Consider the following 17,864-nt stretch of genomic DNA (forward strand, 5'->3'; position numbering starts at 1 on the left):
TGTGCCTGGAAGTCATGGAGGACATTTCCATGCAGTGCTATGCCTTCTGGGGCAGGCAGTGTGAGAAGTGCTCAGGGGACTAATAGCTGTGAGGAGGAATGAAGGTGAGTACGGCCATGTGGTGATAAGGCTGACACCCAAAGGGTGGCAGCAAGTGGGAGCAGATGTGCCATAAGTGTGCTTGCTTCGCTGGGAAGCGTGGTGTGTAATGTGCAGACCAGGAATAGTGTGAGGACCATGCATGGTGTGAGGATGGGAAGCTCCTGGAGGGTGGGGGGAGCAGCCTGGATTCAAGTAGTCCCCAGCAGCTATGTTGGAGCCCAGCAGAGGAGAGCTGTCCTTGAAGTTGGCAGCTGGGAAATGGGACCAGTGTATATGGACAAAGAATGGAAAGTCCTGAATAAAGAAGGTAGAACGGGAAAGGCTGCGGTCTGCAGGCCCCTGGGTGAGAGACCTAACCTCATTGGGGGACACATTCTGTGTGTCAAGTGCTCCTTTGAAGGACTGCCATTAGACCACAGAGCTTTGCTGCCACCTAGTGGCCAGAGTCTTGCATCCTCACAGTTCTGGCTTTGTTGTGATAGGGAGACGCAAAATTCAGATTGAAAGTACTGCCCCTTTTGAGTTTGGGAGGTTCCGTTGACCAATGTCCTTTGAGTCTCTTTGGAGAAGACCCCGCTCAGGACGGGGCAACACAGTTGTGCACAGGATGCTGAGGGAAAACCATGTGAGGACAGCCAGCCGATAGGCTGGAGTGAGTGTCCGTTTCTACCATGTGTCCCCTCACCGCCATGTGTCTGGAGTGTGCTCTAAGGGGAAACAAAAAATCCCCCACGTACTTCTTTCCTGACAAAGAATCCTCATGTCCAGAGCTGGCAGGTCATCCCTTACAGGTGAATTTGGTGTATTTGAAGTTGTTAGTAGCAGAACCCGCCCTCAGAAAACATGTGGACCCTGGTGGGTCCTAGCTGAGTTACCTCCTCTTCTCTTTTCCATCCACATTGCCCTGGGGACTGGTCCTAGACCAGGGGTGGGCATACTTTTTGACTCGAGGGCCACAATGGGTTCTTAAACTGGACCAGAGGGCCGGAACAAAAGCATGGATGGAGTGTTTGTGTGAACTAATATAAATTCAAAGTAAACATTATTACATAAAAGGGTACGGTCTTTTTTTTTTTTTTAGTTTTATTCATTTCAAATGGGCCGGATCCGGCCCGCGGGTTGTAGTTTGCCCACGGCTGTCCTAGACTCTGCTTGGGGCCAAACACTCAGTTTCATCTAGGCGCAACAACTCTGGTTCCATCTCCAAACCTCACCCTGAGCTCCAGCCTGAGTGCCCAGATCCTGCTCATGCTCAGGAAAAGGACCAGCCTCTCACTTACCTTGTCCAGGATTGACCTCCCACTTCCTCATGCTAGCCTTCCGCCTGTACTTCTCCGTCATCATCCACAGCTGTGTCATGCCCTCAGAGTTTCCACCTAGAAGCGTTCTCTCGTGGTCTTGCCTCTGTGGAGCAACCCCAGCACAACAGGCAACTCTCTTGGCTTCGGTTTCTCTGTAGGTTTGATTGGACTGCCATGACACGCACATGCCACACATATCTGAAAGCACATACATATGCACACACATGCATTCACACATGCAGAGCAGAGCAGGTCAACATGGGTGACTGTGGTCCAGGATTCTTGGTGATGTCTGCCTGTGTCACTAGCAATGCTGGTTGTCAGGAATAAGAGGACTGTGATAACTCTTATTTACCAATGGCACACTTTTGAGTTTCCTCCTGCCTGAAAAATTGGGGAACCTGTCTTCTCCACAGCGTGAGCTCCCTGCTTGGTGTCCCATGTTATTTTCAGGACTGACTTCCTAGGACTGTACCTGTGTGGGCAAGCCTGTCTTCACCCATGCCTGGTCAGTGGCTATGCTTAGACACATGTGACAAGAAGGCTCCCAGCCTTTGTCATAAGACCTGAGATTTAGAAGATTTCCTAGAAAAAATGCTTCTCAATTTAACGTGCCTTTGAGCTCACAAGCAAAAGTTAGAATTTTTCAAAACCTAATATCTGCCACTGTCCACAGCTCCTGAATATTTTAAGATTTTTCTGATAAGCTTGGTGGTGGTATAACAAATGTGATTTTTAATATTGTATAGTAAAATGTGTGATGTGGAGATCAGCATAAGTCAATGAACCAGTATTTTCCAATGACCAATATAAGATTGTTATAAAAACTATGCCTTGGTAAAGGCATATTCAGAGTTTAAGTGGACCCATGGCTTTTAAAATGTAATAGTTTAGCAAGTTCGTTGGTGTGGGTTTTCCTGTGATTTCAGAGTACACTTTGCAAATAGCCTTTAAGAAATTACCACTGTGGAGTTCGGGTATTGTGGCAATGAAGAATGTCCCCAATTATCTGAAAAGGTCATGGAATTCTCTCTCCCTTTTCCAGCAGCATGTTCATTTGAGACCAATTGTTTTCACATACTTCAACCCAAACACACATATCATAACAGATTAAATGCAGAAGCAGATATGGGAACCCGCTGTCTTCTATTAGGACAGACTTTAAGAGATTTACAAAAATAGAAAACAGTGCCACACTTCTCACTAATTTTTGGAAAACATTGCTCATAAAATGCTACTTTTGTTAACTTGTATTAGATTTATTATTGTTATTTTAAAATTATTACATAAAATATATAAAGTTCCTCAATTTTTATCTAATAAGGTAAATAGTGATGGGTAGAATCGACACAAACAAAAACACATTGGTGTCCTCAGTGATTTTTAAGAGAGTAAAGGGGTCTTGAGATAAGTTTTGAGAGTGGTTACCCTCCTGGCTGTGGGGAAGCTATACCGTCCACCCTCCAGGCCTCCCATCAAGTTCTAGTGAGACTCAGCAGGAAGAATAAGGAGAAACGTATCTCCTTCATCTTGTCCAGAAACAGGAGCCCTTGTCTTCCTTTAAATTCCTGATATCATCTGTACCTTCTGGATTATTTTTCCTGATCAATGTCATCAGCGGGTTGTGTATTTTTAGACCTTTATTGAAGAAATAAATTTTATATTTGTTCATTTTTCTCAATTGCCTCTTGTTTCTTTTCTGATCTATGTTTTATTAATACCTCCTTTTTATTTTCTGTGGATACTTTCTGTTATTTTTCTAACTTCTTAAAATGGTATTTTTACTTACTAATATTTGCCTTTCTTTCTCTATTCTATATATGTTTTAAAGCAGTAACTTTTCCTGTGAGCTCTATCTTAGCTGTTTGCCTGAGATTTGGGCATGAAGTAATTTTATTATTGTTGTGGTCTCATTATTTTCTGATTTCATTATGATGTTGTCTCATTCATTTCTTATTGAGAATCATGGAAAAGATGTTCTGTCTAGGGGGATTACAAAGTTATCTTTTGCTAATGATTTCTAATTTAATTGCCAAGTGGGTAGAAAGCCTTGTCTGTTGATTTCCTATCTTCAACATTTGTTGAAGCATGCACAATGAATCAAAACATGGCCCTTTTTTGTTGTTGTTTCTGACAACTGGGGGAGAAGGAGTAACCTCTAAATGGCAGATGTGGCATTGTACCCACACACATGTTTGCGTGTTTTCATGTATTCTGCTTCTTTATCACTTTGTCACTATAATGTGTGAACTGTAACAGAATGGCATGTTGGCATCTCCCACTGGATAGGCCGTTTGCTGGATTGGCTTGGATGTCGCTCATCCGACTGATTTCCCAGCCATGGGTCCTCACAGCCACTGCATACTTCCTCACTGCACTTACAGTGATATCTCTTTACTGGATTATTGCTTAATTTCCTAAATTCTCTCCTGGCTTCTCCTGCCCCTCTTTACTTTCAGCCTATTTTCCACACGAGCAGCCAGGTTGCTCATGTTAAAATATCATGATTTATCATGCCTCCTTTTTTCTAAAACCCTCTCTGATCCTGGTTTTCTGCAGATTCCACCTGCTCTCATTCTTAAAATGGCCTAAAATACCTCACCCAACGTGGCCCCTCTCTCCACACCATTCTCAGCTGCCCTCTCCTCATCACCCTCTCCTGGCAAGATGAAGGCACAGGACAAGGCCAGTGGGAGCACGTAGGACAGCACTGGGCCTTGTGATTGTCTGATGTTTCAAATTCCTGGTGGAGCCCATGCCCTGTATCAGAGCACGAATAACCATGTGAGCTGTGCATGCCCTGTGCTGTGTGCACACATGTGAGTGTGTGTTTGCCAGTATGTGTGGAGTTTGCAGCTTAATGGGCTGCTTTTGTCTGGACTGTGTCCAGGAGGGGATGTGATGCCCTTGGGGACTAGTCCTTTGAAGCTGATTTGTTGTGGCGGCTTGTTCAGCAAGACATTAAAAACCATGGCTTCTGCTGTTCCTAAGTGGGTCGTGCAGCGAGGGAAGGCCATAGAGGTGAGGAAAGGAGTTGTGTGCCTCATTCAATCTGTCTCCCTTCCTAATACCAATTGTGTGTGTGTGTGTGTGTGTGTGTGTGTATTTAACAGTTAATGGCTAGCAGGAGGTCACAGAGCAGATCCAGCCTCCCAATTCTTTTCTAAAATATGTTTTTATTGATTTGAGAGAGAGAGAGATAGAGGAAGGGAGAGGGAGAGAGAGAAACAGAAATGATGAGAGAGAGAAACATTGATAAATCCGCTGCCGCCTGCAAGCCCCCTACTAAAAGCCTGCAGCCTGGGCATGTGCCCTGACCAGGAATTGAACCACCAACCTCTTAGTGCATGGGATGACGCTCAACCGAGTCACACTGGCCAGGGCCCAATTGTGTTTTGAAAAGTAAACAGCAGAGCCTCTGAAATTTCATCATTATTTATATCTAACTCCACAGGGTGCTGGGTGGTTCTGGCTCCCTGACACGTGTTGGTGATGTTGGAAGAAGTGTGTCATTGCATGAATGTGTCTGTCACATCACTGTCCAGATTTCTGGTCTTGGGGTGTTCCTTACTGATTTAGTGACATAGGGCTATTTATATTTAGTAAACTAGTTTCCTTTAGATCAGGGGTGGGGAACCTTTTCTCTGCCAGGGGCCATTTGAATATTTATAACATCATTCTCAGGCCATACAAAATTATCAGCTTAAAAATTAGCCTGCTATATATAATCAGACATTTAATTAACTCACTCCTAATGATTTGGCAGGGCCAGACCAAATGATTTCACGGGCCTTATACCACCCATAGGCCAGATGTTCTCCACCCTTGCTTTAGATGTTTCTAAAACGATGTCAGTTGTTCTTTGGTTAAAGTACATTAATTTCTAGCCCTAGCCGGTTTGTCTCAGTGGATGGAGCATCGGCCTGCGGACTGGGGTGTCCCAGGTTCGATTCCAGTCAAGGGCATGTACCTGGGTTGCGGGCATATCCCTGGTGGGGGGGCGTGCAGGAGGCAGCTGATCGATGTTTCTGTCTCATCGATGTTTCTAACTCTCTCTCTCCTTTCCTTTCTGTAAAAAATCAATAAAATATATTTTTTAAAGTACATTAAGTTCTGGTTTGATTGCATTGGTATCAGAGATTTCTATGTATACTATTTCTGTTGTATGTAACTTATTGAGGAAAGAATCCTTGTCTGCTAGCATTTTGAGAGCCTTTTGAGAGAAGGGGGCAAGAGATCTCATTGTTGGTCTGTTTTCTTTCCCATAGCACCCTGGTTTTAATCTCAGCATTTCCCTGTCTTAAGAATTGCTAGTTGTCATACCCTGAATGAGCCGCCCTCTTCAGAGGGAAATCTCCAGTTGTCCATGGGCAAAGAAGAGTACTCACCTAGTGATTAGGATTTCTGGGGGCCTGAAACTTCCTTCCAGAAAATGTAAATTATGATTTCTGTTTTTATTCCCTGACCTCCACATCTTACCTTGGGTGTGCCAAGTGCTAGCCTTCTAGAATCCATGAAGTAAACCAGGGTTTCCTAGTGACTTCTTCCTTCTAGGCTTAGGTTCATCGCTCTTTGCTTGGTCATATTAGTCACAACTTATTCATCCACTGTCCAGATTCCAGGGTTGTGTTGACAGAGCTTGCTGGTTGTTTTCAATTCTCCTGACTTTTTAGTGCTTGTTAGTTTGTGCCATTTTATCTTGTATCGTTTTAGTGCTGTTTCTATAAGGTGGAGATAAACACATGCTAATTTTGCCATTTTAATGAGAGGTTTCTTCTATTGCTTTTAAAAAAACTTATAAGTATTTATTACCTTTAGGGGTTTTTTTAGTTGAATATTTTCCACATACCATACAATTCACACTTTTAAAGTGTACATGTTAGTAGTTTCTAGAATATTTACAAAGTTGGGTATCTATCACCACTATCTACTTACAGAACATGTATATCACCCAGAAAGAAACTTCATACTCACTGTTAGTTACTCTCATTCCCCTCTCTCCTCAGCCTTGGGAACCACTAGTCCACTTTCTGTCTCTGGATCACCTGCTCTGCACATTTCATGTAAATGGGATGAGACAATTTTTCTCTGTCTGGCTTCTTTCCCCCAGCATAATGTTTTCCAGGTTCATCCATGTTGATCTGTCTGTCCTTCATTTCTTTTTTAGTTGCTAAATATTTTATTGTATGTATATGCCACATTTTGTTTATTCATTCATTAATTGGTGGACATTTGGGTTTTTCCACTTTTTTGCTATTATGAATAATGTTGCTTGTGAACATTCATGTACATGTTTTTGTGTGCACATATCTTCAGTTCTCATGGTTATACACTTAGGATTAGAATTGCTAGGTCGTATGGTAACTCTCTGTTTATTTTTTGTGATCCTGCCAGACTGTTTTCCAAAGTGACTATACCATATTATATTTGTACCTGCAATGTATGAGAATTCCAGTTTCTCCGTATCCTTGCTGACACTTGTTATTTTCTCCTTTTTAAAATTCCTCTTAAAATTTTGAGTTAATTTTTATATATAGTATAAGGTAAGGGTCCAAGTTCATTCTTTTGCATGTGGATACCCAGTTTTCCCAACACCATATGTTTCAAAGACTGCTCTTTCCCCATTGAATTGTCTTAGCCTCATGTTAAAAATTCTTCCATTGTTTTCTGGTGAATTCTCACTTATTGACCTTAGGCCTAACTAAACAAGCAAGGCCTCTCTGATCCTCGATCAGTAATATTTTGAGCATTTGACTGCACTGTGTATGACTGTCTTCCCACGTGAGATGCTCTGTGCCCATCTGAAAGGGAGGTTTTACTCAATGTTATCTTATATGGAATTTCTTTGCATGTGGTGTTTTCATTTATTACATTTTGAACCTCAACATATTATATGGATAAGAAATTTTAGCTTGAGACATATACAGACATTGCTGTTATTTATTGCCTAAAGTGGTTACCTGATTGACTCAGAGAAAGGCAAAGAAGTTTAACATAAGTTTCTAATTATTTTTGGTGCTATGATCTCACAATTCCAAATGTTGGGACACTGTTATAAACGAGCCTTTTACGATGTCTAGAACAATAATTTGGAGTGGTCATAAATATACACATATGGAATAGATTGAAAAATACAGCAAAGACTATAATGTTATGAAAATAGATACTTGTGACTGAGGTTTAAATTTCGAGTTCGAGCTACAAACATGATTCAAAATGTAAAAGTCAAGAAACTTAGATAGACCAAGGTGAAAATGATGCACTCTGGAAAAACATCAGATGGAGGAGAAAGTGTCTCTATTTGGACAAAATTGAATACTGAAATGGGAGCGTTTTAATTAAATTATTATACTAGCCATGAAAATGGAATATCAGCTATGTATTTAAATTCATATATAATTTCATAAATGTTATTTTAAAATCCATATAAATATATTAAATATTATAATAGAAAGTTAATTGTTTTAATTGCATTCTCAAAAGTTTTCAGTTTTACAAAAAATTTCTTTGGACTTCTCATTTATAAAATGGAAGCCTTCTCATGTTTTGAGCTGCCTCATTTGGGTTTTAACAGGGCAGTGTTCCTGGGTAAGTCCTCACTGGCACTGCGTTTCCATACCCTGCGCCTACCTTGTACCTGAATGCTTAAGGCATGTTTGCTACTCTGTTGAATGCAAAAAAAAAAAAAAGCTATCCTGTTGACCCTAGTGGATAGGATCATAAATTTGTAAGTTCATATGCTGTGTTTTTGTGTTTTAGGTAGGTGGAACAAAAGCCAGGCCTTCCATAAATCACCAGTTCCAGTTATGATGCTCTAAGTTACAAGTCTGAACATTTGTGTCTATGGATCTGCTCTGACTCTTAGAGCCGCTTATGGGGGAAGGTGAGTTGCTGTAAAGTATCTTTTGTTTGCTCATGTGTTTGTTTACCAAGAATGTATGTAACAAAGCCAGACTCATCTTTGAAAAGGAAGTTTGTTCCATGTGGTCCAATCTGCATTTCAGCCTCTTTAGTTCATGACAGGGTGTGAACTGGGCAATAGTGCCAGGGAGAGAGACAGACCATAAAAGGGAATGTTTAACAAAGAAAAGCAGTCTAGCCCTGGCCGATATTGCTCTGTGGTTAAAGCATAGGCCTGTCCCAGAGGTGGGCATACTTTTTGACTCGAGGGCCACAATGGGTTCTTAAACTGGACAGGAGGGCCGGAACAAAAGCATGGATGGAGTGTTTGTGTGAACTAATATAAATTCAAAGCAAACATCATTACATAAAAGGGTACGGTCTTTCCTTTTTTTTAGTTTTATTCATTTCAAACCGGCCGGATCTGGCCCGCGGGCCGTAGTTTGCCCACGGCTGGCCTGTTACACTGAAGGATTGTGGGCTCAATCCCTGGTCAAGGGCACATTCCTGCTTGCAGTTTCAATCCCTCCTGTTCAGGGCACGTGTGGGACGCAACCAATTGATGTGTCTCTTTAACATCTCTCTCTCTTTCTCTCTGTCTGTCTTTCTCTCTCTCCCTCCGTCTGTTTCTCCCTCTCTCCTCCTCCCTCTCTCCCTACCACTCACTCTAAAAATCAATGGGAAAAATATCCTCAGGTGAGGATTAACAACAACTAAAAAAGAAGACAGAAAAAAAGAAAGGCAGTGGATGCAATGATAATGTGGGAACTTCTTGCCTTGTTGGTTCTTGAGAGGTCACGTGTTGCGTTGACTTGGTGTTTGAAGAAATTGGTCTGAGTTTGCAGGAGCAGGTCGATGCTGAGGCAGAAATATTTCTCCATGGTTCTTTCCTTTGAATTTTTGAGAAGCATGGGAATCCTTAGAACTAATTTCCCATTAGTGTTCCCTGTTTTTACTCTGTAGATCTTCATCCTACTATTTTGTAAAGAATGCTGGGTGGGGAATCTGAAGAGCTGGGTCTGTTATCAGCTTCTTAACTGGTTCCCTGTGAGTGAGCAGGAGAGTATACAGATGGAAGAACATGTGTGCATGGGTGTAAGAATGTGTATGCATGTGTCTAGGAGCTTGTGTGTCATTGTGCACAAGAGTGTGTACACTTCTATAGAGCACATGTATAGAAGCATGGTTTCAGGAGTTTATGTGCATGTGTGTTCGGGTGTAGGAATGTGTGCGCATGTGTGCAGGAGCATGTGTTCTGTGTGCTGCTTGCTCCAACTCCCTGAGGTCCACATTCTCTCAAGAACCTTGATGGACCTCAAGGTTCTGAGCCTGCAGGACTGACTTTCTCTGGCCTTAGTTTCTACCTGTAAATCAAGCAAGGCCTCAGAGGTTTTTTCTGCAGCTCACATGCCTCAGTACTCTCCAGCCCAGTTCTAGATTATTCCCCATGAGTTTTACATTATGAGGTACTGCCAAAACCTTAAGAACACTCAAGGATGCTTTATTCACCTACGGCCATAATAGCGGTGGCCATGGGGAGTCTGCTTCAAGCTGTTTCTTGTATTAATCCAGATTCCCAACACAAACATTCCGTAAGTTCTGAGTTAACGCATCTCCCAGGTGCTTGTCTGAGAAACACGTGCATCTTAAGAAGGCACAAGACTCTATAAGGACTCTCTTGTAAACTCTCTGAAGGCTTGCCATTCCTCTAAGCACCAGCTTCCTCACCCACCATGCCCAGATGCTGTCTGTCTGGTTTTAGTGTGTTTTTTTGAATTGCAGCTCAACATTTTTAATCCCGTGGTGCTTGACCCAATTCTGTAAGCCTGTGTCCTGTGCTGTTTTGATCTTTGCTTTGTTCCTCTTTCCATGGAGGAAGGTTAAAACCATTTCAGCTTCCAGGTGTCTGTGTCAGCTGCATGTCAGTGACTGGTCACAGCAGACTACAAGTCCGCTCTGGGTTTGAAGAGGAGCCAGAGGAAATGGCTCCTTTCACATGACTGGGATGTCTCAGGCTGTGGTCAAGAGTGAGGATGGTTATGTAAACCAGAGCTGGGGCTGACCAGAGTTCTGAGGGCACATGTGGAGGATAGGCTTGGAGCACCCTCAGGCCAGGATGCCACCATACCCCATTTTTTCTCAACCTCTGGGCCACGCCTCCTCATCTCCTTTGTGGTCCCTTCACCCTCAGCTTCTTCAGCTGGTGACCTTGGTCCTTCATATCCCTTTTGCACACTGCTTCCTTTCCTCTCACCTCTTCAAAAGTTTGGCTCCTGCCTTACTCCCCCTCTCTGCTTCCACCGCATATGAACACATGGGCATGCCCTTTGATGGCACGCCCACTTGCAATAACCACCCATTTCTGTCCCTTTGACAACTGGCCTTGCTGTCACCACTTGTTCATCTTGAACCAGACCTGCCTTGTCAAGATCCACAGATCTTCCCCTGCCAGATCCGAAAGTCGGTGTCCAGTCCTCCCTCACAGTCTCTCAGTAACACTGGATGCTGTCAGACACCCGGTCGGCAAGAGTGTGGGCCCTTGATGTCCTGGGCATTATGACCCTAAGCAAGGCATGAGTGACTGTGCTACTGTTTCTGGAGGAATAAGAGCAGATCCTCTGTGGAAAGCTACTGAGAGGAGTGAGCCAACAGTGCCAGACGAACTACAAGGCTATCTTAATGTTCACTATTAGCATTTTCCTCCTCTGCTTTGAACGCTTAATGTTGATGTCCCCAGGACTTGGCTCAGTTGGGCACCGATGACAGAGCCTGCCCCAGGGTGAGAGCTGGGGCACAAAGAATGCGACTGGCTGAGCCAGTTTGTCACTGTGTGCCAGAGCTTCAAGCACATGTATCCTTTAACCCAGAAATTGTAACTATAAACATGTATTCCAAGGAAATAAGAGAAGGACATGAAGAGGTACACCCAAAGATTATTATTAAAACATTGCTTAATGTAACAATTCAAAACCTGGATACACAAACATAGCAGATTGGTTATGTTCTTATGCATTAAAATGCATAAAATATTATGCATAAAATAGAATGGCATGGGAATTTGATCACTATTATTTAGATTTAAACATATTGACATAGGAAAATATTTTGTGTATAATGGTAAATGAGAAAAACAGGACAATCATGGGTGGTTTGGTCCTATTTTTGTTAAAAATACAGTAGCACACACCTACTGGAAATAAAGTCTGAATAGGTAGACTTTACAAATATGTCACTATCACTGATGGTCTTTCTGAGTATTTATAAGCTATTTTTGCATAATGTATTTTTCTATTGTTTTCTGTAATGAGCATCCAGTACTTGTGTTATTCATTTATTTATTTATTTTTAAAGTTTTATCAAATTTATTGGGGTGACATTGGTTAATAAATATATATAGGTTTCAGGTGTACAGTTCTATAATACATCATATGTATATTATATTGAATACCTGTGTTAAGTTTTTTTCCTCTAAGGAACAGAAAGTCTGACCGTGGTCAGTGATACCTGCATATGCCATCCCCTTCTCCCTGTGTGCCTTTGCTGGTGTGAGAAAACCACCACTTAGTTTGTAGGTGCACACAGTGGCCAGCTCAGTGCCCCTTGGCCAAATGCACACCTGTCCTCACAGCCAGCAAGTACACTCTGCATCCATGTTTTTACCACTACCTGATATGTGTTTTGTCATTTATTTGTGCCTGATTTTGTGTAAGGTGATAAGATATAGGTAATAACTCAGTAAAAGGTGGAGATAGAGGGCAACTTTCTCCTGCTTGGTGCAGAAGTACCTGTCCGGATTCGTGGACTAGTGTGCATTCTCTATGTTCTCTCCTGAGGTCCCAGTCCACCTTTCCATCCTACACTGCCCAAATCAGAGCCTTCACTTCTGGGTGGCTCTGAAGGACACACACGGCTCATCAATTGCTGAGCTTCTGTGTGCGGCTTGCTTTTAGGACTGGACCTGGAAGCTCTAGATCACAATGAACAAAAAATGGTAGAGGCTAAAATTCACTGTTGGTGCTGTTTCAGGCCCCTCACCCTGGTGACTCTGCAGTCCCAGGACCATGCCCGCTATTCGTAGGTAGAACCCTCTTCATGTGAGGCCCGTTCACGGCAGACAGCTGACAGCGGCAGTGACAGCTGAAGTCTTAGAGCTGCATTTTGATTAATATTGGTCCGTGAAGTCCCCCCACCCACCCCTTCCTTTCCAAGGGCTTAGCTACAGCACTGGATGTCCTGCAGGCATTTGTGCGGTGGCTGCTGTTTGGGTGAAGGAGTCATTGAAATGACAGCATCCGTGCCAGGCGCACCCCTCCAACAGAAGGAGGGGAGTTGGGCAAAAAGTAGGTCACATGTGCCTGGTCCCATGTCACGAGGTTTCCAACCTGAGGCCAATGGGATTTGTAGCCTCTTTTGGTTTAGAACAAAACACCACTCTAATTTTCTCTTTCTCTAAACGGGGAGAGTGACCATCTGTCTGATAGCCACATCCACCCAGCCCTGCCTGACCTCATAGCTGCTGTGTTTGGAGGTAAGGGGTTGCTAGAGGCTGGCCAAGGCTCACTCCACACAAAGCCCACGGTGTCCAGGGCGAGAAGTGGGGTGGGTGCAGGTCATCAGGAAGTGTCGGGAGGTCCTGCTGCAGCAACACAGCACTTTGCTTAGGGAAGGGGAAATGGACAGGGTGTCATACATATAGATAGTTCTAGAAGTTCAGATGATGGTATTCACATTGAGTCCTTTATTTCAATAATCTGGTTCCTTTTTAAGGATCAGGGTCAACTATTAGCACTCTAATGATAAAGTGTTATTATGTAGAAAAATGAATAGGTAATTTTACAGATGTTTGCTGCCAGTGATACTGGGGTAGATGTGGGAATATGATTCTCATGCTCAGAAACATCGGTCACCCCTGTGGATTGGGGCTCTGCGCTCTCAGTGTAGTGAGCGCCTTTGTTTGGGAATGTCAACCTTTCAAGGAAACAGTTGAGCTGTTGGCTTCCAGTAGTATGAACACACAGTGAGATCTGCATATCAGAATAAGGATAATACTTGTATATTACTACTGGATGGACAACATGCACTTTTGGAGTTTGATATTTATCTTGAGAAATAACATACTTCTTTTGTCTCTGGGAAGGCCAGCAAATGTGATTGCTTTGTGATAAAGCAGATGTGGAACGTATAATAGTTTAAAAGTGTTTGTAAAACCTGAATTTTTTAGCTTATAAATAACAAAATTTTTTTTGGGGGGGGGTTTCCTGTCCTATAAATGAACTAAGCTATTCTATTAGTTCAGGATCCTTAAACATATTTTGGTAAATAATTAATAGAATAAAATGTCTGCAATATCTGAACTGATCACTGGTGCCATACTGAAACAAGTTATATCTCCTCTTTGAATTTGCTGGGAAAAATACTTCCAGAAATGGTTTGCCAGAATCAAAGTCATATGGTACTCAATTTATTTTTTATTGAGAAAAATGTTTTTTACCTTTCATAGATAAAATATTTAATATTTTATTTGTATTTTAACTAACTCTCCAGGAAACATGGGTCTACGGCCAAGTTCAGAAAACTAAATGTACTTCAGATTATGTATTCCTCTACATTTTAGATGGAAAAAAGAGCAATTGCACCCTCGGTAAGAAAAGAGGCTTTTCTCTTCTTGAAAGTAATGCCTTTGCACAAATACTCTTCATTTAGGATGATGCCCATTTCCTTCCAACTGCAGCCTTTGAAGCAATCTCATGTAATGTTTCTAAAGGGCTCTTTCTTGCCCATTTTCCAATCTTGAGGAAAGGGAAGTCTTTCTTCTATTTTATTAAGATAAGGCAGAAAATTTCAATGTTTTTCATATTTATGATTATAAAATTTTCATGCCTGGGGAAGGTTCCTCATATTTAATGCAGTTTTTACCAGTCTTCTTTTCCTGCCGCACCTTTCATGTGTTCCCATTGTCTAAGATAATGTGACCATTCAGTCATCTTATGTGATAGGAAGACTGACACACTCTGGTGTGACAAACATGTATGCTTTTATGTTAATAAAATTACAAAGTTATACCCCCAATTGCCTTCGGGGGGAAATGAGAACTGCTCTCTGGGGCCTGGCAAGTATTTTGGGATGTTGATTTTCCTTTCTTACGGCAGAATAGGCAATTGTTTTTCCAGAAGTATCATAAATACAACAATGCAGAAGCAACTGGCTATGACCCCTTTCCATTTCTCATAAAGCATGAGGAGTGGGCGCATTGGTCCTCACAGCTGGTCTCTGTCCCCACCTGTCTCCAGCGGGCTTATCCTTTTCTTTCACACTCACCTGGGAGGGGAAAACATAGAGCTGGTCTCTTAACAGCATCCTCATTGCTTTTGATCTTGACTTATTTGGGAACTGAAAGGGCATTGTGGAGTTGGGCCTGGCTGGTGCCCTCTGACCTTCAGCACTTTGCATGTTGGTGGTCTCATGTAAGACACCCAGCTCTGCATGAGAGGCAGAAACCCACCCACCATAAAGCAGATTGTCACCATGTGAAGAAGCCTCGGGAAGGTTTGGTGTCTTGAGCACCTGAGAACTGGAGCTCTTGAAGACACATCTTTATTCTGGCCAAGGTAGGAGCCTTTCAGAGGTCAGGGACTAAGGACCAGCAGGCTGGTATGGTCACCTGGGGCTGTCCTTTGGCACAGCTGATGTGCCCTCCGGAAGAGCACTGGGCTTCCTTCTTTCTGAATGTCGGCTGCATTATTTTATGTATAGTGCAAGGCAGTGGTTTTCTGAGGGTCCTGGACAACCACCATCACCTGAGAACTTCTGGAGAGGCGATTCTCAGCTATTCCCTTCCCCAGACAGCCTGAGTCAGTAACTCTGGCATGGAGTATGGTCCACTTACCAAATCTTCTGGGTGCTGCTGATGTCCATATAAGTGTGAGAGCCAATAGGTCAACCCCACAGGAGTGAAAGTGTAGGCTATGGTCACGTGGCACTCCTGGTGTACCGGGCATGTGACCTGTGGCTGCGGTGAGGCAGAGACTGTCCTAGCTGAGCGACCGTGTTCTTGAGTAATGATCCTTTTGGTCAGATATGAGCCAGGGTAAGTGTAACATGGTCTCATGGGTTTTTCATTGCATGTGACCTGGTGTACAGGTCCGTCCTATGGTGCTGAGATCTGGCAGGGCCTGGTTCATCTGTGTCTGTGCCACACAGCAAGACCCCATTGCTAAGCAGTGTCCATCTGCCCCATTGCTAAGCAGTGTCTCACAGAAAACCAGAAGAGATGAGGCTGTGGAGAGACTGTGGTTCTGCTTACTGGGGCTCAGGCAGGAGCCCATGCCTCATGGCACCCTGACCTGGGAAGGGGGTGGCCACAGGCTGTCTGCTGGGTAGCAAGGGGACTACAGGAGCCACTGTCATATCTGGACATCACTAGAGGAATGGCTGTGAGCAAGGGTCGTGCTCTAGAGTGACAGGGCAGCCAGCTTAGAAGCCAGCTGCTCACACCCTCTGCCAAGCTCTGGGCTCTGTCTCCTGAGCTTGCAACCCCCATATTAAGGTGTATGTGTGTGTGTGGGGGGGGGGGGGTTGCTGCCATTATTAAAAACAATCCAACAGAATCTAAAAGAGAAAAGAAAAAACCTGTGTAAAAACAGCCTACCAGGTGAAAAATGGAGCCATCAGACAGGAGTCCTGGATGAGTGGGAAAATGTTCCTGTAGGGAGGTGGGCTTTGTTTTGTACTGTTCTGTTTTGCTTTCATAAATTTAGTGTGTATTTAAGAGATTTTTTAAAAAAAAATTTATTGATTTCAGAGAGGAAAGGGAGAGCAAGATAGAAACATCAATGATGAGAGAGAATCGTTGATTAGCTGCCTCCTGCATGCCCCCTACTGAGGGTCGAGCCCCACAACCCGGGCATGTGCCTGACCGGAATTGAACCTGTGACCTCCTGGTTCATAGGTCAATGCTCAACCTCTGAGTTACAGCGGCTGGGCTGGGCTGGTGTGTATTTAAATCAGTAGGAATGGACAAATTATTCAGTGAGTGGTGTGGAGTCAGATATCTATTAAAAACAAACACCCAATTTAGAACCTTCCTTCTCACCAAACACCAGTGTATGTGAGACAAAGTGATGAGCTCAAGGATTCACAGAAAATGTGTGTTGAGGTTTTTTTGTTTTTGTTTTTTTAAGGAACTATTAAATTTATTTTGGGATGAAATATTTATAAGTGATAGGAACACAGAAATTGAGACTTCTCAAAGTATGCATTTGTACAACATTTTGATTTTTTTCAAACATGTAAAAGTATCACTGATTTAAAATCGTAAGTATATTTTTATTTATTTTTTTGTTAATCCTCACCCAAGGATATTTTTTCCATTGATTTTTTATTTTTTATTTTTTAACATGCAATAAACATTAATATTTTAAGAAAAAAAGGATTTTAAATATAACAGTATTACCAAAACTGTGCTAACATAGTATAATATCACACAAGTTGCAGGAAATATTAAAAATCTGAAAATAGCAGGATTACTTCTATTATATTCTAAAATATTTTTTCCTCTGGCTCTCTTTTTGTTCATCAGTTTATGTTGTTCATTATATTCCACAAATGAGTGAGATCATGTGATATTTATCTTTCTCTGACTGGCTTATTTCATGTGGCAAATTTTTAAAACAGTTTTTTTTTAGGGAAGGGCATTAGCAAAGCACACATCCTGAATACAGCATCCTGGGTGTCATGCTCACACCTCTGCTCTGGATGGTACCGTTTGAGACTAGAGCAGCTGTGGGCAAACTACAGCCCGTTTGAAATGAATAAAACTAAAAAAAGAAAAGACCGTACACTTTTATGTAATGACTAGGGGCCCGGTGCACGAAATTCGTGCACTGGGTGTGTGTCGGGGGGGAATGTCCCTCAGCCCAGCCTGCCCCCTCTCACATACTGGGAGCCCTCAGGCGATGACCCCCATCACCCTCCAATCGCAGGAACGGCTCCTTGCCCAGGCCTGATGCCTCGGCCAGAGGCGTAGACCCCCATCACCCTCCGATCGCCTGATCGGCCCCTTGCCCAGGCCTGACGCCTCCGCCAGAGGTGTCAGGCTTGGACAGGGGACCCCCATCTCCCCCTGATCACTGACTCTGGCCCCCGCTCAGGCCTGAGGCCTCTGGCCCAGGAATCATGCCTGGGCAGGGGACCCCCATCTCCCTCTGATCGCTTGCTCCACCCCCCGCCCAAGCCTGACGCCTCTGACCCAGGCTTCAGGCCTGGGCAAGGGGACCATCATATCCCCCCAATCCCCGGCTCCGCCCCCCACCCAGGCCTGATGCCTTGGCCAGAGGAGTTGACCCTCATCACCCTCCGATCACCAATCACCGGATCGGCCCCTTGACCAGGCCTGAGGCCTCCGGCAGAGGTGTCAGGCCTGGGCAGGGGACCCCCAGCTCCCGCGGTTGCAGGCTCCGCCCCTGCCCCTGCAGGAAGCCTCTGGCTGAGGCGTCCGGCCCGGGCAGCGGGGACCCGCAGCTGCAGCGGCCCCGCGATCGTGGGTTCCGCTTTAGGCCCAGG

The 17,864-nt window shown here is 43.6% G+C and overlaps 1 protein-coding gene across 15 annotated transcripts in view; it reads left to right on the forward strand.

Annotated features, from left to right (window-relative positions):
- The window catches only part of PCBP3 (poly(rC) binding protein 3), a 214,799-nt gene that overhangs the window by 135,675 nt on the left and 61,260 nt on the right, over positions 1 to 17,864 (forward strand). For 14 of the 15 annotated variants that reach the window (XM_059686708.1, XM_059686707.1, XM_059686709.1 and 11 more), the window contains one exon: positions 8,163 to 8,286. In XM_059686708.1, the coding sequence (XP_059542691.1) occupies positions 8,277 to 8,286 (10 nt within the window). In that variant the 5' untranslated portion in view covers positions 8,163 to 8,276. Of the gene's footprint in view, positions 1 to 8,162; positions 8,287 to 12,771; positions 12,832 to 17,864 lie in introns of those variants that run through there. The other variant, XM_059686722.1, reaches the window with a different exon arrangement.

This window comes from Myotis daubentonii, chromosome 3, assembly GCF_963259705.1.
Source record: "Myotis daubentonii chromosome 3, mMyoDau2.1, whole genome shotgun sequence".
Taxonomy (NCBI): Eukaryota; Metazoa; Chordata; class Mammalia; order Chiroptera; family Vespertilionidae; genus Myotis; species Myotis daubentonii.